Source organism: Pipistrellus hanaki, assembly GCF_964339955.1.
Source record: "Pipistrellus hanaki genome assembly, chromosome: 5".
Classification (NCBI taxonomy): Eukaryota; Metazoa; Chordata; class Mammalia; order Chiroptera; family Vespertilionidae; genus Pipistrellus; species Pipistrellus hanaki.
The window spans coordinates 60,176,689-60,202,924 of record NC_140507.1 but is presented as its reverse complement, the minus strand read 5'-3'; the positions used below and the strand labels follow the sequence as shown (position 1 = coordinate 60,202,924).

Genomic DNA, 26,236 nt, shown 5'->3' with positions numbered 1-26,236 from the left:
AGTGTTACTTTAGGAAGTGAACACAGCACATAAGTGTGACTATAAGTGGAGCCAAGATAATAGTAAGACTAGGGAGGAGTGATGGCCTGAAGGAGTCTGTCATCCGCTTGTCTTTTTTCTTAACTTAGTACTGGAAAGACTTGGGCATTCTCACCAATTTATCTGCTGCATTGTACTGCTTTCCTTATATATCAAAGGGGAAAGTTCTAGAAATACTTCCTACTGCAAAGTGAAATGAAACGCTTTTAGAAGCCTGATTTATTTAAATTTTTTTTTCAATTTTGGGAGAATTAACTTTTTTTAGATTTTCAGTCTGCCTAAAAAGTAAGCTGCGTTCTTGACATTTGTTTATGAACATGGTTGCTATAGTTTGTACTGGAGTATGCAAACTTTATCCTTACTAAGGCCCTTTGTTTTGAAGTTTTCAGTTCCTTTCAGCATGTTTTCAGTTCCTTTCAGCAACTCTTAAAAATCTGGACCTTGACATTTCATCTTAAAACACTTATGTCTCTTTTTAAAATTGATTTAGAGAGAGAAAGAAAGGCAGAGAGTGAGAGAAACATTGATTTGTTGTTACATTTACTTATGCATTAGTTGGTTGATTCTTATATGTGCCCGGCCCACTAAGCAATTTAACTACCCAGTCACGTTCTCATATATCCTTTTTAAAGATATATATTTTATTGATTTTTTACAGAGAGGAAGGGAGAGGGATAGAGAGCTAGAAACATTGATGAGAGAGAATCATCGATCAGCTGCCTCCTGCACACCCCTCACCAGGGATGTGCCACAACCAATGTACATGCCCCTGACTGGAATCGAACCCGGGACCTTACAGTCTGCAGGCCGACGCTGTATCCACTGAGCCAAACCAGTTTAGGCGCTTATATATCTTTAACCACAGATTTTTGCATGACTAGGTGCTAGGTCTGACAATGATCATTGGATATATGGATATTTAATTCTTAGGTTATACACACACACACACACACACACACACACACACACATCATTTCTAATTTAAAATCTGCTCTTGTAAAAAATGCTTTGTGTGTCAGAGAGTACCTGTGGGGTGTTTTCCTCAGGTCATTTTACTTGTAGAAAAAAAAGAGAAAGATTTTTGTGCTTAATTAGCTCTGAGAGTTGACACGATGAAGAAGCCCCTTACCTGAACAGTAAAGCATCTTGGTTATTAATATGAGGCCAATAGCTGGATCATTATTCTCACCACAGTAGTTAATCACTTACTACTAAGAAGGAGAGAGCATTCAGTATATTTGGAGGCTGTTTAATCATCAACTTTGGGAATGGCAAATATTTCCCTGAATTTCTGAGAACACACAGGGCCACTGTTTGCCAAGCCTTTGCCACCAAATTTATTATTATAATTAATGTGTTTTTTTCCTTAACAGGTTACTCTCATATTTATGACAAGCTGTGTATTAGGTTGCAAGTGACCAAGTCATTTGTGAAGTTACCACTAGTGTTACATGTAGAAAACATCACTGGTTGGGTTGAGGAACCCGTTCTGTCTTCCTGGCAGGCAAACATAAGACAAACATAGGTTTCCAAGGTATCAGCACCGCGTGCATCTGATTCACAGTGTAATTTCATCAGCTGAACAGATGAAGAATGCTAATTAGTTTGTTTATGCATGTGTGATTTAATGAGACTAAACACCTAACTGATCTTGAAGTACGTACAACTTTGTTTCCTGTTGCTGTTTTTAGTTTAATTACAAACAGTGTTAGGCACATTTTCTGGAAATTTTAGAACTGTGTGATAGGGGAGAATCTCAAGGAAGGATGGGTAGTCAGTTGTATCCTGCCACAGTGAGACTGAATAGGAAGATGAGAACTAAAATATTGAGTTCCAAGGCATGAGTTGAAATCCATTGTTAATGAGAAGATTAAGCTAGTGAAAAACTTTATCCTAAATGACATTATAGCAAACTTCTAAATCCAGTATTAAAGTTCTAAGAATAACTTACTTTAGGAAGTAGTTATATACCTTCATTACATTCAACCTATAATCAGAATTCTATTTTTTATCACTTTGCCTTTTATTTGAATACCCTAAAAAAATTCTAATGATTCTTCCTCTAGCTTTTTCTTCTTGTGATTGTTGTAGCTACATCAAAATATAACTGAAATCATGGCATTCAGTCACTATATAATAGCTCTTCTTCCTGAAAAGTAATACAAAATAATGTTGTTATGTTTATTATAAATTAATAATTATTTAATGCCTTCTAGAATAATCTCTTTTATTACTTTCATGTTGTGCAAAACTGGATCTGCAGAGGTTGTTATATTTTGGGAGATGAGGAAGTAACTTGTCCTATTGTCAAAATTATATTTGGATTAAAATGCTTCAGTTAACTTGTTCAGCTTTGAACAACCAGGGGTCAGAAAACTACAACCTATGTAGCAAATCTACAGACTGTTTTTGCAAATAAAGTTTTATTGAAGGACATCCATATTGATTCCTTTGCAGCTATGGCCTTCATACAAAAATGACAGAACTGAGTCAGTGATAGAGACCTACTTTCTGGCCTTTTATAGAAAGGCCTGCTGACCACAGATCTAAACCCTACATGAGGATAGGAAGTAGTAAATAGTAGTAGAGTTAATCTGATATGCTTTAAAGCCTGAGAAACAAATTTTTGTAGAACTGAGTCTTCCAAGGAATGCAGTTGAGAGCTTTAAATTTTTAGGTCTTTCAGAATCTAAGTAACAATTCCACCTACTGCCAAATTGCCTCTGAGACACTCAGTAGCCCTCTGAGATAGCTCCCTATTCTATTCTGGCAGAATGTTTTCTGCTCCTGAATATATAGCATCTTCCTTGTACCTTCTTAAAGATTCATAAATTACATATGATCACAGATTTGGGGTATGACTCTGAATAAAAGAGAATACTGACAGCTTCTTTTGGTCTGTCAGCATCTATCATCTTCACCTACTTAATAGCCATGAGACCCCAAAGGTTGTCAGATGGTGAATTTAGGTTTCCTATTTGTTTCAGTTCAGAAAATGAATTGTCCATTGCTCTAAACTTACTAGATAAATCACCTGCGACAAATTAAAAGCTACTGCTTATGCATATTAAGAATATATTAAGAGCATTAAGGCACATAGGAAAGAAAAGAGCTGAACTCTAGTTCTAAAAGATGGAAGTATAAGGCTCTATCCTGGATAATTCAAATACCACCAGCCAATGAACAGGAGAATTATGTTCTTGTTGGAGCTTTAATATAAACTTGTAAGCCACCTTTAAGATAAACTAATCCTAGTTTCTAAATTAAGCCTTATTATTTAGAAACTAGTATAATTTGTGCTTGAGTTAATAGAAAAATGCATTGGCTCTGGAGCGAGATGGACCTGCGTTTGAACTCGAGCTCCATCACTTTCTAGCATTTCACACTAAAAAGTAAATGACCTAAACTTTCAAGCATCTGGCTCATTGGGAATAAGAATATTTGTGTCATATGGTTGCTATGAGGATCAAACAACTCCTGTGAGTCTTAAATATAAGTACAGAGTTCCCAGGCATATAGAAGGGGACGAGTAAACATAGGCTCTTTCCCACTCTTTTTTTAAATGTTTTTTTTTCCCCCAAGAACGATGAACCCAGTTAATCAAGATCATTAGAATTGTTGATAAGCTGAACTTACAACCAGTGTTTCAGTTCTGAAAATATATATTCAATGTTTTAGATCTGAAAAAATATGAACTTAGGCATCAAGTATATGTATTTGGATATGTTTTGGGAGACATTAGTTTATGCTATTCTGATTTATCAGAAATGATAGCATAGTGAGAATGTAATAGTATGAGCACTAATAAAACATACATTCTGATTTGGCTTCTGTCTTAAAACAGAAGATTCCACCAATGCGGAATCAAATTAACCCAAAAGGGTTATAAAAATGGATACCAGTAGCTTGTGTAAAAAAGGACATTTTGGAGAAAACTATGTTCCGTTTGAAAAATATTGAAATATTAAAAGCAAGTATTTTACTAGTATACTAAAATGCACACATATTATAGATCTTTACCAAATGTTCCATCCATTTTATAATTGAAATTCCCACCAGATTTTTTTTAACTTGAAAAATGCAATATGACTATGTGGTCTTTGCTCTTTCACACCATCTTTTTCTGTTCTCATAAGTGTACTAAGTCACTCGCTCTCTGTTCTGACTTTCTACTGCCCATAGACACTCCCATCACCAGTGTCCTTGATCTGATCGTGGCTTCCATTTGTCAGTCCCACACAAGAAGAGCAGCTCACCAGGACGAGATCCACAGCAGGGTGACGCCACGGACACCATGTTCTGTACGAAGCTGAAGGATCTCAAGATCACAGGGGAGTGTCCTTTCTCCTTACTGGCCCCAGGGCAGGTTCCTAAAGAGCCAGCAGCAGAAGAGGTGGCGGGGAGTGCAGAGAGCTGCCCAGCCTCCCTGCCAGGAGTGGACATCTGTCAGGATGCGCCCGAGAAGAAAGTGCAAGGAAGTCACCCTCAAAGAAAGACCAGTCGGAGCCGAGTCTACCTTCACACTTTGGCAGAGAGCATTTGCAAGCTGATTTTCCCCGAGGTGAGGGCTTGCCCTGTTCAGGATTTTACTGATGTTTTAAAAATTGTAAAATGATGGTTTTCTAAGGAAAATGTAAACACGTGCTTTCTCACTCTCAAGTCTCTCATAGATGTTTCCTGGAAACACAGAAAAGCATTCCTTTAAAGCAATCATCGTCTTAAATTGTGTTTCTCTTAAAATGTTTAACATCTTGAATTCTTTTCGAAAGGATCCTGCACTCGGACAAGCTTTTGAGCAACTGCTTAGTCCCTTAGCGCCAGTTTCCTTATCTGTAAAATGGAAACAACATTAGTCTCTGTGTTGGAGGGTTTTAATGTACATGAAGTGATCCTTACCTCCTCCCATACCATAATTAACCAGTAGCTGTCAACTATTATTTTCAAATCAAGTTCCTTGAAGAGTAGCTTTTTTTTCTGTCATGTTTTCTTCTTCTAAATCCAAAGAGTAAGATGTATCCCCTGATAATTTGTTGAGGTGGGGAAATCTCCATTTTCCTGCTGTGTCTGAGTCGGAAATCTCTGTTCGGGCCAGGCTTGACCTGGTCCTCTGTGTCAGAGTTGTTAGTTCAAACACTTCTTGAAATAGCTCTGTGAGCTGCACAGCCCAATATCATTTTGAGATATGGAGCATCTTCTGTTAATCTGCCGGTGACAGAACACTGGGAATAGAGCATATACCTTATTAGGTCAAATATCTTAGGAACAGGAGAGGCATGTAGAGAGCTCCTCTCCCCCTGCAGGGCTAAAGAGAATAGCAGCTGAAAGTCTCCATGGTATCTTCTTCCCTCCATCTGTGTCCAGTTTTACACAAACTCACATCACCTAGGAGTCGAACATTGATAGAATTAGACTCCAGCTATCATAATCCACCGGCAATTTTTAATTGACTCAACACCAAAGCATGGAAGAACCACATACTTGCTGACTTTTAGGAGTAAAAGGAATGTCAGAGGTAGTCCCCGAGGACTAGGGGAGCTAAGTAACTTGATCGAAGTCACACAGCTTTTGAAGGCTAGAGCAATTTCTGCTGTCAAACAATATGGGCTCCAGTGAGTGAGAAAGAAGAATCTTGAATTGAAGCTTGAAGTAGAATTAGCTGAAAATTGAAGGGTCTAATTTTGAATATAGTATCGTCACAAAAATACTTTGCCTTTGAAACAGAAATACTTAATTTTCTTATCCTACTCTAGTCACCAGACAGCCAGCTTTGACTGGGATGAGGGACGTAGCCCTTGTCAGGGAGTTGGTTGGCATCCCAGTCTGGGGAGTGGTTGGTACTCTCATTTCCAAGGACAGAGTGAGGTGCCCAGAGGGGAACAGATGGGGATGATGGGGATGACGGAGAATCCGGAGAGCCTCCATGTTTCTCCTGAGTCTTGTCATTACCATGTTGGCTTCATTATTTTGTCTGACAGATTTTGAGTTTCTAAAGTAGAAGTCACCCAGATGCTAAAACATTCCAAATACCAATATAAGTGATGTTTTACTGTACTCTTTGTCTTTGTTTAGAATAATCTCTGTTGTTTGTGAACTCATAGAAGTAGTCATTAAGGTTTGATAATACTGTCAGGTAGTAGATGGAAAGGCAAGGCTATAATAATTCTAAGGAGTAGAAGGGGTTCAGTTATTCAAGAGAACTCCTCTATGACAATTGAGGTCATTTGCCTTATAACAGTTAATGGCCTAATGTTGGATACATTTGGACTGAGTAATTATAATCTAGACTATTCCATCAACTGCTCAAACATCTGCATGTCTTTAATTAAACAGCATTTTTAAAAAATGATAAGGTAGACATTTAATTCTTCTACTGTTTGGATAACAATTCTATCTGTTATCCAAAGGAAGAGATTCAAAATACCATTGGATAGACTATAGTTCTCATTTTAGATAATCAGACATCATTAACTGATTTGTTGTTTTGGCTGGAGTATTAAAATCCACAAACCTGCCAATCTTTCTTTCATCCTGAGGCAGACATATCCTCCCTCTCTTTATGGGACCAGAGAAGCTGTTCAACATTGTACATTTAAGTTTTATTTCTTTTCGGCACTTGCATTTTTTCCTAAGAAATCTTAAATCTTTCCGAAGCTCTATAATGGAAGTTCCCTTCATGACTTATTTTGTTAAATCAGAAGCTTGGTCTATTTTGCCGAACTTCACTGCCTCCCTTAACCAGTGGAAACTCTAAGTGAGATATAAATAGTGCTTAAGGAGAAAGGAATTTCCCAACTTGGAACAGAGCCAGAAAAGTCTTCACTTTCCTCTGTGTAAACTACAGAAAGAACTAGGGTTATGTATATCATGTAGATACATATGATTTTTATATGCTCTGAAAAAAAAAATTGGTAGCTCTATTTACCAATGCTCTCCTTCCCCTTATTAACTAGAGACAACAAGCTGTTAAGAAAGATTGAGAGCCAAGTATTTAAAAAGTATGGAGGCTTATATGCAATATCTTGAAGGAAAATTCATGAAATCAATAAAAGAGAGTAAAATTATTTGTGTTTGGTGAAGATAATTAGTTCAAAGAAAGGAAATAGTACAAATTAGGGGAGATCCAAGATTTGTTGCAAATCAGTGATCAACTGATGATGGTAACAGATTGGGTGCAAAGGATAAAAGAAAGGGAGAGACAGAGAATGCTAGAGTTTTCTAGACCTGAGGGTGTAAATGATACTTGAAACATAAATAAGCATGTGGAGTTAAGGGCGGGGCATCACTGGCATGGCTGGGTGTGGGATTTGTGACAGGAACTAGGGGTTGGCTTGGCTTGAGCCACACTGACATATTGGTAGCTCATCCAAAGGGGTTTCCTGACCCAGAGGAAGTGATACCCAGAATTCCTTCATGGAAGACCTGACTTGGCCAAACTGGAGTCTTCTATTTCTATTGCAACTCACCTTGACCTTGGTCTGTGGCTGTCAGTGAAACCACCCATAGCTGGTAAAGCCTGAGGCCCACAAACCCACATCCAAACTCAAATTAGTCTGAGCTCATTGCTTCTTCCGAAGTTTGAAAAACCCATGGAGAACTAGTCCCACTTTCCAAAGTGTACATTCATGACACTTACTGTTACAGCGATAACATAGCCGCTTCTTCACAAGAAACTTTCAGGGAGAAGGATTAAAACATATGGTCAAGTAAATTATTTAAGGAAATGTTTACAACTTTTCTTTTTCAATTTTCAGTTTGAGCGGCTGAACTTTGCACTTCAGAGGACACTGGCAAAACACAAAATCAAAGAAAGCAGGTAAATTGAGCTGTTTTATTTGTGTGATCTTCTTATTACCATCTCTGAGGCCACTACTAATAGCCAACCCTTGCTGAAAGTATCCATGTATTTTAAATAACTACACTATGCCAAAAACTGGACTGTTTTAGCAGCTACTAATCCGAAAATAAGTGCATTTTCACATGTTATGCATCACTAAGCTCAAGTTTGTGTAAAATGTTTAGGATTTTCTGGGGGTTTAGGAAAAGGCAGAACTGAGTTTCCAAGCTGGTTTTTTTTCAGAGCCCATGATTTTAATGTTGTTGCTATATACTGCTGCTTTGAACAAGCTCCCGTAGGCCTCTTCTTTCATACTAAAACATGGATCCCAGCTTTAACCGGTTTGGCTCAGTGGATAGAGCATTGGCCTGTGAACTCAAGGGTCCCAGGTTCGATTTCGGTCAAGGCATGTACCTTAGTTGTGGGCATATCCCCAGTGGGGGTGTGTAGGAGACAGCTGATTGATATTTCTCTTTCATCAATGTTTCTAATTCTCCCTCTCCCTTCCTCTCTGGAAAAAAAAAATCAATAAAATATTTTTTAAAATAAAAATAAATAAAATAAAACATGGATGGCAAACACTCGGTGCACACTCCTTGGCTGAAGAATACTGCTAAAAGGTTGAAGCAGGGTTCCTGTGCCCCCTTTGTCCCCACTTCTCCCTCCTTGCAGATTAGACTTTAGGTGCTGCATCAGGAGGAAATAAAATGAAAGAAGGATGGGGGGCAGGGGGGAAGTGGATTCAGGAGCCTTGGGGGCAGCTATTAATCCTTAGGAAAATTTTCAGTATTTTAATAACTAGTATGGTTATTTGGTGTGCACTGGCTAAATATCAGTTCTGTTCATACTTTTTTTCTTGTACTGTGTCTTTGAAATTTTATTTAAGCTAGCTTTCTGTAGAGGCTCAATCTATAATAAGCTAGCTTTCTGTAGAGGCTTAATAGATAAGGTGATTTTAAAAAGTAATCTGATTTATATAGTTAATTTTTCAACTATATTTTGGCGCAGTCACTGCTGGTGGATAATTTGACTTGGCCTTGTTTTCGATTATGCCACGGATTATTCAATCTGCCAATGGTAGAATAAGTACTTGAGTTCAAATTTTCAGAGTTGAACATTGAAATTTTGCAAACCAACACCATTGTCAGAGATATTTTATAACTTCATTCATCTCCCTACTATTCATGAGTGAATAATCTGTTCTGTGGATTATCTGCGCTTAATTTTCCTTGCTGACTAACTGGTCCCGGACTGCAGGCAGCAGGCTGCCAAGAAGAGGTCCCAGACGGTCCAGAGGAGAGAGAATGAATCCGTGTGTCTGACAGAAGCTTTGTTTACAGGAGCGATATGCAAAGTATTCCAGAGCTCCTGACCTTGATTCTCAGTCAGGCTGATAAGATAGCCACAAGTCATCCTAGCTGTGCTACTGTGTCTGTCTGCCTAAGTCCTTGACAGCCAGTTTACACAAAATGTATTCTCAGTGCTTTGTGTTCTGAATGTTCCTAAGCTAGAGGCAGACATTCCTTCAGGATGTGTTCCCAGCAGCATATCTCTTTTAAAGACCTCAGAATTAAATAAAAGTATTTTATTTGCAAATCTTGAAAAATCTTTAACCATTTTCTGACTTTTTATAGAGCTGATCATACTTTTAAGTTGTCCTAGTGGTAATTATTCAGTTGTTGAAATAAGATGAGCCCCCCCCCCCCCCTTTTTTTTTTTTTTTTTTTTTTTTTAACAAGAGTGCCTGTTGATATGCCAAATGTCTTCTCTCTGCTTTGTCTTTTTAAATTGTTGCATATGCTCTTTGTGCCTGGGTCTCCCACCACCACCATCTTTTTGGCAAGGCAACAGCTGTTTCTGCTGCTCTCATTTTGCCAACTCTGAACACACCTGACTCCCCACCTTTTGCAGACTGCTTCTTCTCTTATGTGACTTTAAAAGCAAAAGACCAATATATTAAATAATAAGCTGTCCCTCGATGGAGTCCTGGAGCTCCCTACCCACCACCATCTATTTTTTAAGTGAATGAGTTTTAGAACCATTCTGATATCTCTCTGGGGTGGTTGCACATAGAGCTTTTGCTTTGCTAATTTCTCTAGGACCAGTTGTTCACATCATCATATGTGTGAACTCATGGCTGGTGTGTGTATAGCACACATTCAAACTTATACCTCCTTTTTGAAGATGAAGACAGGGGACTTATTTTGAATTGCAATATGTGCTGTTTGGACTTACTTTGCTCATATCTCATATCATGGTTGCTGGGAATTGGCAGCATTATAGTTCTCTGAGCAGGTTTGCTCTCATTCTTTAGAAAAAAAAATAAGTTGCTTAAATGACAAAATAGGAGCCAATTAAAGGCTGATTAATACAAAGCAATATATATCAAGGGGTTTGATGATGAAAGACTAGACTTTGGGTGGTGAACACACAATAGAGTATACAGATGTTTTATTATAAAGGAGTACTATATATCAAAGTGTTTGGGGGGTCTCTAAAGTCAAACTAGATAATATCAGTTAGTGTTCTTCAACCTGTTAAAATAAGAAAATCTTTCCCCTAGTATTTTAAATAATTATAAGCAATATCCCTTTATGTGGCAAAATAATGGACTGAGCAATTTTCCTTTTTAAAATAATCCCTTTTGAGACTTCTCTACATGTGTCATATTCTTCAAAATCTATTAAAATTTTTAAATTTATGCTATTTGTACACTTGGCTTGTCCAGTGGCACACTGAACCACAAACAGAACTTGGGTGCCTTTTAATATGCTCTATAGTTTGGCAAATTTGCTTATGATCAGTCATCACTATCAGAAATCAAGAAAAAATTAGGTAGACATGAGTCAGCAAGTTGTCCAGTTGAAATCACTATAGCCTTCTATTAATCAAAATGTATGCTATTTTCAACTTCTATACTATAGGAACCAGTGCAGTAATTGATTAAAAGAATAGATTAGTTACTCATTTTTATATAAGATCAAGGATAAGACTTAACGTAAAGATGTTTGAGAGTTAAATATATAGGCTTTTCTGTATGTTTTAAAGTAAATGTAGAGAATTTACTGTATATTCACTTCAGAAAAAAATTGTGATACTTAAAAGTTAAATCCATCAGTATGTAAGTTTTTCTTCTTGTGGGTCATTTCATACTCCTGGTTCCCTGCCAGTGTAGACCTCTATAGTATTAGCTTAAGTCAGTGGTCGGCAAACTCATTAGTCAACAGAGCAGCAAACTGTGGCTATCAAGCCGCATGTGGCTCTCGAGCCGCGGTTTACCGACTACTGACTTAAGTGCAGTTCAATTAAAGGCAAGTACTTCATAAAAAATGATGAAGCACTCCATATTCAGATATATTTTGGGGTTTTCAACATTGCTTTGGTTTGTACAGGTCACTGCTCCTTTTCTGTAAACTTGATAGTAAGACTTGTCTCTCCAGAAAAGTTACTTAAATTATTTGTCATGATTTTTGTTTGTTATAATCTGAACTTTTGATATTCACATGTCAGTTTATAACTTAAGATATTGAAATATTTTCAGAAAAACTGTGGAAAGAGAAGACTTTGAAAAAATAATTGCAGATGAAGCACTTGCCGCAGGTAATAGAATTATTTCATGTTAATTGTCTAGTATATGTAATTAGGAATTAATTATGCTTATAGAACTAATGTTTTATCTGTAAACTAATGTTTTCTATTAGTAAAAAAAAAAATTACCTGTAGAACTAACATTTTCTCCTAAAATATTTATTTTTATTAGCTGGAAAAGTCCAGTGTGAATTATTCAATCTATGTATTAACATAAATAATAACTCTTTGTCATACTATATATTTTTATTTGACCTTAAATATTTTCTCTTCTTTTATTGGAATTTATCTTTAATAAATGTACCTTTCTTTCCCCCACATTGACCCCCTCCCAACCTCCAAACTCCCCACCCTCCCACCCCCAGGACTCATTTCCTCTTTGAACAATGTTCATTTGCTGAGAACAAGATAAGGCTGCATGGGAAGCTGACTCATATACATGTATACGGTCTTAAAGTTAACTACGTGTTCCTTATTTATGCATAAAAAACCCTACTTCACAGAGCAAAATAAAGAATTTTTAAAAAGTTTGAAACACTTATGGGGAAAGGTGTTAACAGTGTTTTCATATCAATAATTAGTTTAGAAAAAAAGTAGATGAGTAACTTTGTCCTACTACCCTTTTCAAAGTTTGAGTACATGGACCAACAAGTTCATTTTTTCTGAACGTACAAGATGTTAAGATTTTAATAATAACAATGATGATGGTGGTGATTATGGCCGACTTATTATAGTGAGTCCTTAGAAGCCAGGGACTATTTATTCTAAACACCATTCTCACACATCATGACAATGGCATAAAGAAGGCACCATTGCTGTTCCTGAGTTACAGGTGGAAAGGAATGGGTACAGGGAGTTGAAAGGATAAAAGAGGCTCTGGAAGAAGTTGTAGGAAGTGATTAATATATTCCAAACACATGTTTATTAGAGTAACAATAACAAGAAGGCCATTATACCCAGAAAAAAAATACTTTATGTCATCACTAATAAAAAATGACAACATTTAGTTTCATAGCCAGTGATTTCAAATTAATTCCTATGTCTGAAGCTTACACTCCTGGAGATCCTGTAAGGTGGACAGTACCCTTTCATCAAAATGGACTGGTTTTGAGTTTCCGGAGTGGGACAGCTTTTTCTGAAATGGACCTGATCCTGCAATTTCTATTGCCCTTTTCTAGCTGTCAAGGGGGATAAAATGTTGTGCATTATATCCAACTGACCATTTTTTTTTAAGAAAATATTTTTTATTGATTTCAAAGAGGAAGGAGAGGGAGAGAGAGATAGAAACATCGATGAGAGAGAAACATCAATCAGCTGCCTCCTGCACACTCTCCACCGGGGATGTGCCCGCAACCAAGGTACATGCCCTTGACTGGAGTTGAACCCGGGACCTTTCAGTCCGCAGACCGACGCTCTACCACTGAGCCAAACTGGTTTCGGCTTGGGTTGGGATTCTTACTACCAGATATAAAAGGAATAAAATCATCAAATAAAACAATGTTTACAATAGTTGTAACAGCACAGTTCTACCACACTGACCTATTTGACATGACAGGAAATGTGTTATCTGCTTTCAGGAGTTCCAGAGGAGAGCATCAAAGCATCTCTTGGTGAAGAGATTTTTAAAATATGTTACGAGGAAGATGAACACATCCTGGGTGTGGTGGGAGGAACCCTCAAAGATTTTTTAAATAGCTTCAGCACCCTTCTGAAGCAGAGCAGCCACTGCCAAGAAGCAGAGAAGAAAGGCAGGCGGGAGGCTGCCTCCATTCTCTGTCTGGATAAGGACCACGATGTCTTAAACGTTTACTATTTCTTTCCTAAGAAGATCACATCCCTGATTCTTCCGGGCATCATTAAGGCAGCTGCACACATCCTGTATGAAACCGAAGTGGAAGTGTCATTAATGCCTTCCTGCTTCCATAACGATGGCAGCGAGTTTGTCAACCAGCCCTATTTGTTATACTCCGTTCATGTTACAAGCACCAAGCCATCCCTGTCCCCAGGCAAGCCCCAGTCCTCCCTGGTCATCCCTGCTTCTCTCTTTTGTAAGACATTCCCGTTCCACTTCATGTTTGACAAAGACATGACAATTCTGCAATTTGGCAATGGCATCAGGAGGCTGATGAACAGGCGGGACTTTCAAGGAAAGCCGAATTTTGAAGAGTACTTTGATATTATCACTCCAAAAGTCAACCAGACGTTTAGCGGAATCATGACTATGTTGAATTTGCAATTTGTGGTCCGAGTGAGGAGATGGGACAACTCTGTGAATAAATCTTCAAGGGTAAGAGAAACGTAATAGTACAATATTTTGAATATGAAATCAATTATTTCATATTTAAGGACCAGAAACAAAAAAAAAGTGGTACAAATGCAAATGCATCACTTCAAATGTTTTCTTAAAACATTTAATTTTAAAACAATTCTAAAATATTTCTAAGGCTGGAATAAATTTGAAACAAGGCCTTTTCTGCATGTGTTTCTTCTCTACTTGACCCTTACTTCACAAATATTCATTGAATGCAGTGTATCTTTTAAAATCTTTATATTTTACAACTGAATTATAAAAATATATATATAAAATACATTTTCAGTCATCATCAGACAGTCTACTTAATTTGGAATAAGAGGTCTTTTTCTATAACAAACAAAACTACTTCTTTTTTCTTATAGGAGCCAACTAAATAGATTTTTTACTCAATATTCAATAAATGGGAAAAAATCAATACATTTTAATTAATTGTTAAAGGATGTGGGGAGAAATGTTCTGTCACCTCCTGGTAGAGAACTTTGGTAATTATTTACTCTTAGGTTACAAAGTTTGCTAAGTCATAGTCAACAGTACTGCAAAATGCATAGAGAGGCTTATGATGCATATTGATTTTAGTCATGTATAACCCCAGCAGACACACTGTTCCCCAAAATGAAAACAGCTTTATTCCTTTTTATCATAAAAATTGTATAGATAGATCTTAAAAAATTTGGAGGTAATTAACTATGTCCATTGTAGCAACAAAAAAAAAAAAATCAATGACATTAGTTATTAAGCATGCTATAATGCAGAGTATGCTTGTACAGGGGAAAAAATTGTGCCTGTAAAAATAAAACATAAGGGTTATAGATTTTTGTTTAAAACAAAAAATAATACTATTTACAACTTCTTCTCCCCTTCGCCCCCTCCCAAACTGTATATTTTGGGCATCCTCCCATGTCATGAGATATAGGTCTGTTTCACTTTTCAAAGGCTGCGTCCTGTTCATTGTAAGGTTGTCCTCTATGTAATCATCTGCTCTGAGAAGGACATTTGGCTTGCTTTTGGCTCTGCCGCAGTGAGCCACACACATGTATGTATTTGTCCACACTCATCCAAGTAAATCTTGTGATCCAGGATGATCACTTGAAGCCTCGCCTCCCTCAAGGCTCCCCTGGCGGAATCATTTCTGCTGGCTGCTCCTCTCAAAAGGGAGTAGGCACATGCCCCTTACTGAGGAGGCCTTGAAAGAAGCTTTGTTTGCGCTGCTCATTGAAAAGTATGATCTGTGTGTAAAGTATACTTTTCAAATATCTGCACACATTTTAGAACTCACAGTAAACTGGAACTATAAGAAAACATATTGTTCTTGGTCAGCAGGTAGGAAAAAAAAAAATCAAGTTCAATACAAAGGGATTGCCACTATACTTCCTCTTCCTTTTGTCTCCAAAAAATGTTGGAAACTTGAATGAATCGCATCAATTGGTTCTCCTTTGCTTCACAGGTTATGGACCTCAAAGGCCAAATGATCTACATCATTGAATCCAATGCGATCTTGTTCTTGGGGTCACCCTGTGTGGACAGATTAGAAGATTTTACAGGGCGAGGGCTCTACCTCTCAGACATCCCGATTCACAATGCGCTGAGGGATGTGGTCTTGATAGGGGAACAGGCCAGAGCTCAGGACGGCCTGAAGAAGAGGCTGGGGAAGCTGAAGGCCACGCTGGAGCAAGCCCACCAAGCCCTGGAGGAGGAGAAGAAGAAGACAGTCGATCTCCTGTGCTCTATATTTCCCTCCGAGGTGGCGCAGCAGCTGTGGCAAGGGCAGGTCGTGCAAGCCAAGAAGTTCAGTAACGTCACCATGCTCTTCTCGGACATTGTTGGGTTCACGGCCATCTGCTCCCAGTGCTCGCCGCTGCAGGTCATCACCATGCTCAATGCGCTCTACACCCGGTTTGACCAGCAGTGCGGAGAGCTGGATGTCTACAAGGTAGGGGTGGAGCTGGACGGTGCCCGTTTTCCAGGCAAAAGTCACTGAGAGAAAGCGCTGTGACTAGGATCTGAGTTATAATGCAAACGAAAGGCTGTCCCTGTGGGGCCATCCTGGGAGCCACATCCTGGGAGTAGGCATTGTGTGTTAATTGCCTGGGTGTTCGCCAGCCAGAAATAGCTCTGAATCTGCTCAGAGAAAGAGATGATTCCATAAGAAATCATCTAAGGAATAAGCATTGAATGGGGGATAATAGACAGTGTGGAGGATGGGGTGTAGGACCCATGAGCAGGTGAAGTTTAGAAGTCATTGACCATGACACTTGACTGAGGGAACTGAGTGGAGTTGTTAAGCATGGTGTAATTCAGAGTATCCCTGGTACAGGGAAAGTTTGTCCTTTGTGCCTGTAAAAGTAAAGAAACCTGAGGATTACACAAATAGTATTTAAATAGATTAATTCAATTCAGGGTTAACATGATACTTTTGATGGCCAGTTAGCAGAAACTCACATTACCTACTTAAGGCTTTATCTTAGAGTGGCCAAGGGCAGAGCTACCTAAATCCTGTCTTCACATCTTGTTTCTACCTTATGTGTTTCACTTGTGAAACAGAGAAAATATTATCTACCCAAAGAGTTTATATGAATGATAACATGCATACCGTATGTCCTGTAAGCTTTGTTTTAAATATTATGGTAAATAATATCTGTTATTCATCAGGCAGCAGGATTTCATGTCCTGCCTTTAGAAATAAAACTATATACATTTTTTACTGACATAATGCATTTTGCACTGTTTCAGACATTATCATTAAGCTCAGAGCACGCCTCTCATTTGTGCGGCTTGAAATCATCTGTTAATTTGCCACACAACAATCTGGCATTTCAGAACTTAACCCAACACAAAATAGAGAAGTGATTAAGGAGAAACAAAAATTATTTATGGAACTATACAAGACCCTGCTTTTTTTTTTTTTTTTCTCAATCTAGATGCTAGAAGAAAAAACAAAATGAGAAAATAAAATAAAACTTCCTTTAAAAACTCTAACAGGAAATTCCAGATAGAGCTATGATCCCTTGGGACAAAAATAGGCTCATGGATAATTACAGATAAAATAATTGGCTTTGGTTAGGTTAAGCTTGATGGCCTCTTGTGGAATCTGCTGTATTTTTTTTGTAGACGGTTTCTATCCTGAGAATGTCTCCTCTCTCGGCAGAATTATGAGAAGAAAGGCTTGCTGTTCTTGGCAAACTACTGAGGTTGATGTCAGAAGAAGTAGCCCTCTTCTTCAACTTGTTGAAACTTGACAAAATTGGTTATTTTTGTCAAGTATTTAGAATCTAGCCTCTTTACTACCAGGATGGTAGCCACAGAGTTCCCTGACTCACCCAACTGCAGTCTAAGCTAGTCAGTCACCTTCTTTTCTGTCCTTATGCCCACCTTCTCTCCATTCTGATTTCTCATGAAAATACCTAGAGGTAGCTGTAAACAAGTAAGGGGGGTCTTAACCACTAAATACATCTCAAATACACAGAATGTATAATCATAGGCCCACCTATGAGTGTCATGGCTTCCAAGGAATAGTCAAGTTTATTTATTCAGGGATCTGATAATGCCAGAACTTTATTTAATTTCATTTTCTGTCATTCCATCTTTTGGTGTTGGTTATCCAGCATTTTCCAGCATGAGTGTGCAAAATCCCTGTGAGAATAGTTGACATATGTGTGTGTGTGGGGGGGGGGGGTTAGTGGCAAATACTAGATTTTAATATGACATACTAAGGCCCCATTTCACTCACGTCTGGACCAGGTGTTACAATAGCACAGAAAATGGGTACCTAACTCCAAGTAGGGGTGAGGGTTCCACTTAAAATTAGCAACACTTTTTTGAACACCTGTTAGCCTTTCTGTTAAACACTTCATATATATTCACTGCTGTGGCAAAGTTTATGGGAGGCATTGCTGCCTGGTCCATTCATTGGTGAATATACTGGGCACTGATAGGAATTAATAACATAGACAGACTCAGAGAACTTACATTCTACTGGTGGGGGGGAAGGGGAGACAATAAACAGATGAGTAAATATATAGTATTTCATGTGGTGTAATATTCTGGAAGGAAAATAAAGCAGATTAAGGGGGAGAGGGTAAGAAGTGGTTGCTGCTTCACAGAGGGTGGCCTTTCTCATAAGGAGATGTTTTGGAGGGGCTGAAGGAAATGAGGGACAAACCAAATGGTTATCTGCAGAAAGATCATTCCAGGCAAAAGGATAGCAAGTGGGAGTCTGTTTGGTATGTTTGAGAGAAAACAGGAGAGGCAAATGGCATTGAGACAAAGTGAGCAACAGGGAGAATGAACAGGTAGTGTCAGGAGTTAGCAGAAAAGGAGGTCAAGAAGAAACTTGGGCACTTTATAAGGGTTTCAGCATTTATTTTGAGTAAACATTTACATCTCTTTTTCTTTTCCTCATCTCCATTTCTCCACACTGGAAGCTTTGGATAAGAAAAATGCGATGATCTAATCCGTTACAATAAATATTTAAAAAGAAAAATGTGATTATTACAATTTGGTGGGTTTAAATTAATTATTAGCTTCCTGTAGCCAGTATCATAGACAAAGAACACTGAGATTGTTGCTATATGATTCTTAATTTCTGTTGTTAAGTTATATGCTATAATTCTTCCTGAGCTTTTTATTTGTAATGTGGAAATCTGTTATGTGTAGGTGGAGACCATTGGTGATGCATATTGTGTGGCTGGGGGATTGCACAAAGAAAGTGATACCCATGCTGTTCAGATAGCACTGATGGCCCTCAAGATGATGGAGCTCTCTGATGAAGTCATGTCTCCCCATGGAGAACCTATCAAGGTAAACTAGATCATATATTATCCAGGAAATGAGAATAAATGCTTATTAGTTAGTTATCAAAAGAGAGGTGTGCCCAGCCTGTGTGGCTCAGTGTTTGAGTGTCCACCTATGAACCAGAAGGTCATGGTTCAATTCCTGTTTAGGACACATGTCCAGATTGCAGGGAGCATGCAGAAGCGGGCATACAGAAAGCAGCTGATTAATGATTCTCTTTATCATTGATGCTTCCATCTCTCTCTCCTCCCCTCCTCTCTGAAATTAATAATATATATCAATAATATATATATATATATATATATATATATATATATATATATATATATATACACTAGAGGCCCAGTTCACAAAATATGTGCACTGGGGGCAGGGGCAGTGTGTGTGTCCCTCAGCCCAGCCTAAACCCTCTAATCTGGGACACCCCTCTTACAATCTAGGACTGCTGGCTCCCAACTGCTCATCTGCCTGCCTTCCTGATTGCTCCTAATCGCTTCTGCCTGCTAGCCTGATCACCACTAACCACTCCCCTACCACCCTGATTGATGCCTAACTGCTCCTCTGCCAACCTGATTGCCCCTAACTACCTTTCCCTAAAGACCTGGTTACCCCCAACTTCCCTCCCTTGCAGACCTGGTCCCTCCTAACTGCCCTCCCCTGCTGGCCATCTTATGGCGTCCATCTTGTGTCAACATGGGGGCAGCCACCTTGTGTGTTGGAATGATAGTCAATTTGCATATTATCCCTTTATTAGATAGGTTCTTTTCTTTTCTTTGAAAAATAGTGTATCAGTCTGGGTTTAGTTGCAGAGAGCAAACTCACACTTGTTGAAGCAATAAAACATTTACTACATGGTATGAATCTCAGAATCATTGAGAGGACCAAAGAAGCCATTTATAAGTTGAGCTTTTTAAAAATGGGCCCTAAAGCCACATTTCAGAGCCACTGCTTTTTCCTCTGCTAGGAAGCTGGCTCCAAAACTATTTCACTGTAGCCAGTCAGGAAAAGGTTGTGTTCTGAAAGCTTCTACCTTTGTTGCTGGCTATAGAACACAACTACATGCCCCTCCTCTAATCTGGATCAGCAATGTGGAATTCCTGCATCCTGGCCCTCACACAATGAGCACCTGGGGACTGAGCTCTCCACTAAGCATTCCACAGAAAACCCAAAGCTTCCCCACTTGTAAGCATCCCAAATGCAGTCCCAGAAGAAATCCTGGCTTCCATATCTCATGCACATGGCTCTGAGTCACCGGACCTGAATGCATCTAGGTGCTGCCAGGAAGTTTGGAATATGTAGTGTTTAGTGTTCCAGTAACTGCAGGGAAGGACATCACAGTAGAATGAATGTTGACTGTTAATCCACCAGTGCTTTCCAGGACACATAAAATTCTAAAATGTCTAGATCAGTCAGACTCCAGAATAATATTTTATTGCACATGGAAAAATAAAATTAACACACTAGACATTGGTTTAATAGACAGAACATGACCAGGTTATGTTTACTTGTAGCACTGTAGACAATCTGGCGCTCAATTTTTATCAAATAGGCCTCAATTGGTGACTCAGAAGTGGGCCTTTGAAGAGACTTAGAATCCTACCTGGTATGCTATAGATATAGGGAGAAGAAAGAAAGAAAAATAAACAAAACTATACTATTGAATATTTAGAATTTTAGTCTTGGCTCTCTTCACCGTTAGTAGACACTGTACATGTAAGTCATCATATTGGTTTTACAAGTCTATTCTCTTTCCAGTTATATGTTACTAGAAGCATGTTGTGTGATATTCATGCAAGAATAGGCCTTCTTTCCCCTGGCTTCCCTCCCAGCTGCCTGGGAGCCATCATGTCCCCACTCCCAGCTGGTCTGGGAGCAGGCAAGTCCTTGCTTCTGTCCAGAGCACTGCTCCTGAGGCTCCCTCTGCCACCCCCTTTCCCCTCATAGCAGGCATCCCGCCCCTACCAGCTGCTCTGTGCCTGCATATGCAAATTAACCTCAACCTTTGTTGGGCTAATTTGCATACTCACTCTGATTGGCCATGGATGTGGCAGAATGATGGTTAATTTGCATATTCCTCTTTTATTAAGTAAGATTGTATGACACATTTTGTATAGCTAGTGCTATAAAAATATAAACCTTTTATTACTCATGGATTCTGTGCATTGGAAATTAGATGATGCATAGCAGGGATACCACACCTCAGCTCACAGTCTCTGGTACCTCAGCTGGAAACACTCAAATGGTTGGGGGCAGTTGGAAGAGCTGGATGTACCACTTGGAGCTGGAGGATCCATTCCAACATGGCTGCTTCACTTACACGCCTGGTTCCTTGCTCCCTGGCGATGGCTGAAAGGTTGAGCTCAGCTAGGACTGTCTGTCCATGTGCTTATGTGGCCTAGACTCAGAGTAGTTACACTTCTCACATGGTGGTTTATGTCCCAGGGAACTTGATTAGTGGCAGCATGGCCTTTTAGGACCTAACCTTAGGAGACACACAGTGACGCTTCCATTCTATTCTATTGGTCAAAGCAATCATAAGCCTGCTCAGAGGGGAGGAGATAGAGGTCATATACTAATGGGGAGAGTATGACGTAAATTGTGGATTAAAAGGGTGTGAAGGGTCGAGGGTTCCATTCTGGTCAAGGACACATGCCTGGGTTGCAGGCCCAGCTGGGGTGTGTGCAGGAAGCAATCAATCAATGTGTCTCACATCTCTCTCTCTCTCTCTCTCTCTCTCTCTCACTCTCCTTCCCTTCCACTCTCTCTAAAAATCAATGGGAAAAAAATATCCTTGGGTGAGGATTAACAAATAAAAATAATAATAAAATCATCATAGCATCTTACTTTTTCAGACTTCATTTCTGTAATTGCACTTTTTAAAAAACGATAACTCTCTCTCTCTCTTTTTCTCTGTCTCTCTTTAGTTTCAATGAGGAAAATCATAGCATCAAAGTACATGCTTAAAATAGCAACATTAACAATAAAATCAGCAGTTTCCACATAAATGGATTTTGTAACTAAAATGTTTGAGCTGGGGGGATCAGTACCATGCGTTTTGTTATTTGTAGGAATGTAATTTTAGAGTTTTGCAACTGGAGGAATTATTTACAGCTAGTTTCAAAGACAATTACCTGAGTAATAAGAATTCAGCTTTAATGGCCTGTGAAGTGAGATGTTCAGCATACTGTTTTATTTGTTCTAACCTGCAGTCCTCGGGACTATCTGATGGCTTTAGGAGCTGCCTAGAGACATCCCAGAGGCAGAAGGGAAGAGCATTTTCAGTAGAGAGAGAAACCTCATGGTGTATTGGAGGGAGGGGAGCATATTGTGACAAACATCATCTCCTTTAATATTTACAACAACATTATGAAGAGGAAACTACCATTCCCTGGTGGACAAAAGTGGTCAGGTCTCCCCTGCCTCTGGATTTGGAGTTATGTCTCTCTGGCTTCAAAGCCCAGGCTTATCCTGGCTGATAGCTCAGTTGTGGGTTCTATCCCCCATGAGGGCACATACAAGAATCACACAATGAATACGTAAATAAGTGAAGCAACAAATGGATGTTTTTCCCTCTCTGCCCTCCTGCCCTGCCCCCCTTCTAATCTGGGCCACAGCAACCACTTCCTGCTTCCTGTGTTATTTTTTATTTAAATATTGCAATTCCCTTTCTATGGTTAGTCATTTGAATAGTGGAGCAGTGTTGGCATGAAGTTATTTTCCTCAAAATGTACACTTTATATGGTGAGAGCGAGCTACTTTTGCCCCTCTCTGACTGTGCTTTGGGAAACAACAACTGTAATCCAGAAGGTATGTCTACCTCATTCAATAGAGCAGTTTCACCTAAACAGTCCATAGACACTGTCTTGTCACCGTGGTGACAGCAATAGGTCTGCGTGGAAATCTGTCTCAGATACTGAAGAGAGGTGAAATGAGAGAGCTTTGTGCAATAAACCTAAGGGCAGAAGTAGAGAAGAATTAAGAGGTGCAGCTGATTCTTCTCCTATAATTTTTAATCAACTGTGAAAAGTAGAGGGAAATTGGCTGAGGTTTTTGAGGAAGGAGGGAGTGGTATGGTAAGAGCAGTTGTTAGGATAATTTAGACAGGGCATTCAAACAACAGGGACAAGTGGGAAAAATTTTAATGACCAGGAATTTTGTGGCACGTTTTTTTTTGCTTTCAGATGCGAATTGGACTGCATTCTGGGTCGGTTTTTGCTGGAGTTGTTGGAGTTAAGATGCCTCGTTACTGTCTTTTTGGAAACAATGTCACCTTGGCTAACAAATTTGAGTCCTGCAGTGTACCACGGAAAATCAATGTCAGCCCAACCACATACAGGTACTGATTGCACTGACCACCTAAACTCCATTCTTTTACTAGTTCATTGGGGGAAATGGTATCTGGTCAAGAGGGAGGAAAGCAAAACTTCTACCCTATGTGGACATCTGCCCTGGGCCTGTGGCTGCAGTTCTTGGATCTTTTTTTCTACCGGGCTTTCATTTAAATGGTTTTATTTTTCCAATCTATTTTTCTTACAAATTTTGATCTTGTTTTGAAGATGATCTAATGAACATTTCTTACTCATGAGAAATGAGTGTCATTTCTCAATTGACATTCTGTGCTTACCTGTAAATTTATTTCAAAAGCCTAGGATTTGTATTCAGAAGACGTATTTTACAAGTTTACCAGATGTAAGATCTTGAGCAAAGCACTTGATAAATTCAAAAGATATAAAGATTATGATTGTAATTACCATACTAATAGGAGATGTTGAGCTAATATGGACATAAAAATATTTTTTAAATTTACCAATTATCTATAGTTTTATACATTTTATTTATTAAAACCTTGTAGTTATATACATTTTAGAGTTAATTTTTAAATATTTCAAAGGTACAGAAAAAATTCAAAGAAAATATGACACCCATGTAACCAATACTTTGTCAACATTTTGCCAAATTTGTTTCAGATCCCTGTTTTATGAAAGAAACAAAATATTACAGGTTCCTGGCCCCCATTTTCTCTCTGACATGCTGGACTTTATATCCCTTAAGGATTGTAGGGACATTTGAGAATGTGTACTTTTTGAAGACAGACAGGCTCCTAAAGAGAGAGGTGGGAAGGCATTGAATAAGCATAGCTCATATTGCTTCTGTTTACCAGGAAGGAAATGGCCAGAAGTGTAACTCTCTTCATTTAAGTTCCTCCAGATTAGAAATAAATAAAGTCAGAGAAAAGTAAATTTCCACTGGACCTATTCATATTCTTTTATGACTTGCCTTGAACCTACTCAACATATTTTGAGGTGTTTTTTTTTTCCTTGATGAAATGTAAATCTAGTTCTTATAAATCTAGTTCATTTATTCTAACTATTTCTAATGCAGCGGTGTACTGGTAAACTAGCTTTGGGAAGTAAAGTGGAGAATCCCTGACTTCTAGCATTTACCAATTTCTATGGTGTAAATACTCCTACCATGGCAGGTTTTAGGCGACTAATAGTTTGCAAAATTCTTGAATGTTAAAAGTTCACTGTCATGAGCCAGTACAAGCCAGATCAAGTATGTCACTATGCATGCAGGTGATAGAATATGTATTCTAAAGAATGAATAAGCCAGAATCTTATCTTCTCCCCAGGGTTAATTAGGGTGTATCAGGTTTTCATTATTATAAAAGTGACTTGATAAATATTCTTACACATATATCTCTAGATATTATACCTATACATGGTATTCCCAGATCATAGGCTGTACTGTTTCAACTTTACTAAAAATCAATTAGCTGTCCAAATTGCTTCTACCAATTTGTATGCCACCAACAATGTATGAAGGTTTGTTTCTCTTCTCCAAAGCTTGATATTATCAGACTAATTAATTGTTAGCAATATGATAGGTATTAGGTGATATCTAACTGATGTTTAATCAGTCTTTTTTGTAATTGATTTTTTAAAATTTTCACAACTATCCCCATTTTCCAAAGATAGAAAACTGATATCTTTGTTGCTATTCAACAACTGACTTTGAAGCTTATACTTTGAGATTCCGTAACTTTATTTTAATATATCACCAAATATCATGCCTCATAAATAATAGGTAAAAAACATTTATGAATTCATGACTGACTAAAACATCAGTAGAAAGCTATGGTCTAGTTGGGCAGATGTGATGAGTAATCTAATGTTCTGTAGGAGTTGGTTTAGATTCCAGAACTTTCAACATTTTCATCCATGGCCTAAATAGTAGATTAGAGAGATGCTTATTAAGTTTGCATTTGATAGAAAGCTAGGGAAGCAAATAGAAAGATGAGTCAGTAACTTAACCAGTGGAATCAGCATTAAAATGAGTTTAGCATAATGAAGAAGTAGCAAATTTTTTTAAAAAATTGGGTATCAGTATGTACAATTAAATCTCATTTTAGTTCTATTAACCTTGGACTTGTAAAAATTCTATAGAGAGATCAAAAGCTCTTCTTACAGTCGTATATACATATGCATAAAGCTTATGCAGAACTCTTTTTTTTTTATAGCTTTTTGTCCATGAATACTTCTCAGTAATATTTACAAAATGAATGAATCAATAAACGACAATGTTTTAACTCAGGAAGGCTTATGCTGTAACATTATATTTATGGGGTGTTGCATTTTTTGCTATTGTTAAACCTTTGGATTATTTGGGGTTTTCTCCCCATTACTGTGAATTATACTGCTATTCAGATTATAGATTATATCTCCTCAAAAATATTTCATAATTAATTTTTCAAATATGAGTAAAATGAATTATTTGGGTAGACTTTTTCTTGTGATTGTGAATTGGTTTCCCATTGTACTTCTGTGAAGATGTTTATTAACATCATTAGGAGCTTTTTGTCAATCACAGTGAACAAGGTGTATTAATATTTTGAGGAATATTCATTTACTTATGTGTCTTTTCTTGCATAGAGAGTAATAATTTTATTTTACTCTTTCAGATTACTCAAGGACTGTCCAGGTTTTGTGTTTACCCCTCGATCAAGGGAGGAACTTCCACCAAACTTCCCCAGTGAAATTCCTGGAATCTGTCATTTTCTGGAAGCTTATCAACAAGGAACAAATTCAAAACCCTGGTTCCAAAAGAAAAATGTTGAAGATGGTAATGCCAATTTTTTAGGCAAAGCATCGGGAGTAGATTAGCAAAATATGTCCCTGCTTATCAGTCTTTGGGGTTTGATTCCTTCAAACATGTGTGGAATCTCTGAGAGCACTTTAGGAAACAGATGGATAAAAGCAGTATTACCATTTCAGGAGCTCACGATCTATTATACTTATTCTCTTCCACTTAACATGAGAAAAATGTATTCACTTCAATGCTTTGGCTCCTCAGTGAAAATTAAAAAAAAAAAAAAAAAAAAAAAGAAAATAAACCTCAGAAGTGACCTTTGGAGGAGAGATCTGTTTTATAGCAATCACTTATCATTATTCAAAATTTAGCACATTGTACATATATCAGGTAATTATAGCAACCTATACAATGTGATGGAGTCACTTGCAATCCTGTGTCCTGGTGGAATGCTATGGTGATTAAAGTGTGTTTGTGATAGCATTGCCTTATAAAAGCTTTTGAACAGAAATCAATAGTCTTCAATACCGTAAGCTCTTTGAACCTTTCAACTCTGAATTTCATTACATTTTCTCATTTAG

General features: G+C 38.1%; 1 protein-coding gene across 4 annotated transcripts in view; it reads left to right on the top strand.

Annotated features, from left to right (window-relative positions):
• The window catches only part of GUCY1A1 (guanylate cyclase 1 soluble subunit alpha 1), a 45,123-nt gene extending 19,164 nt beyond the window's left edge, over positions 1–25,959 (top strand). For all 4 annotated transcript variants that reach the window (XM_084884313.1, XM_084884315.1, XM_084884314.1 and 1 more), the window contains 8 exons: positions 4,222–4,600; positions 7,791–7,852; positions 11,415–11,473; positions 13,039–13,748; positions 15,220–15,705; positions 18,429–18,572; positions 22,748–22,902; positions 25,528–25,959. In XM_084884313.1, the coding sequence (XP_084740439.1) occupies positions 4,334–4,600; positions 7,791–7,852; positions 11,415–11,473; positions 13,039–13,748; positions 15,220–15,705; positions 18,429–18,572; positions 22,748–22,902; positions 25,528–25,729 (2,085 nt within the window). In that variant the 5' untranslated portion in view covers positions 4,222–4,333 and the 3' untranslated portion in view covers positions 25,730–25,959. The remainder of the gene's footprint in view (positions 1–4,221; positions 4,601–7,790; positions 7,853–11,414; positions 11,474–13,038; positions 13,749–15,219; positions 15,706–18,428; positions 18,573–22,747; positions 22,903–25,527) is intronic.
• Positions 25,960–26,236: the final 277 nt, after the last annotated feature.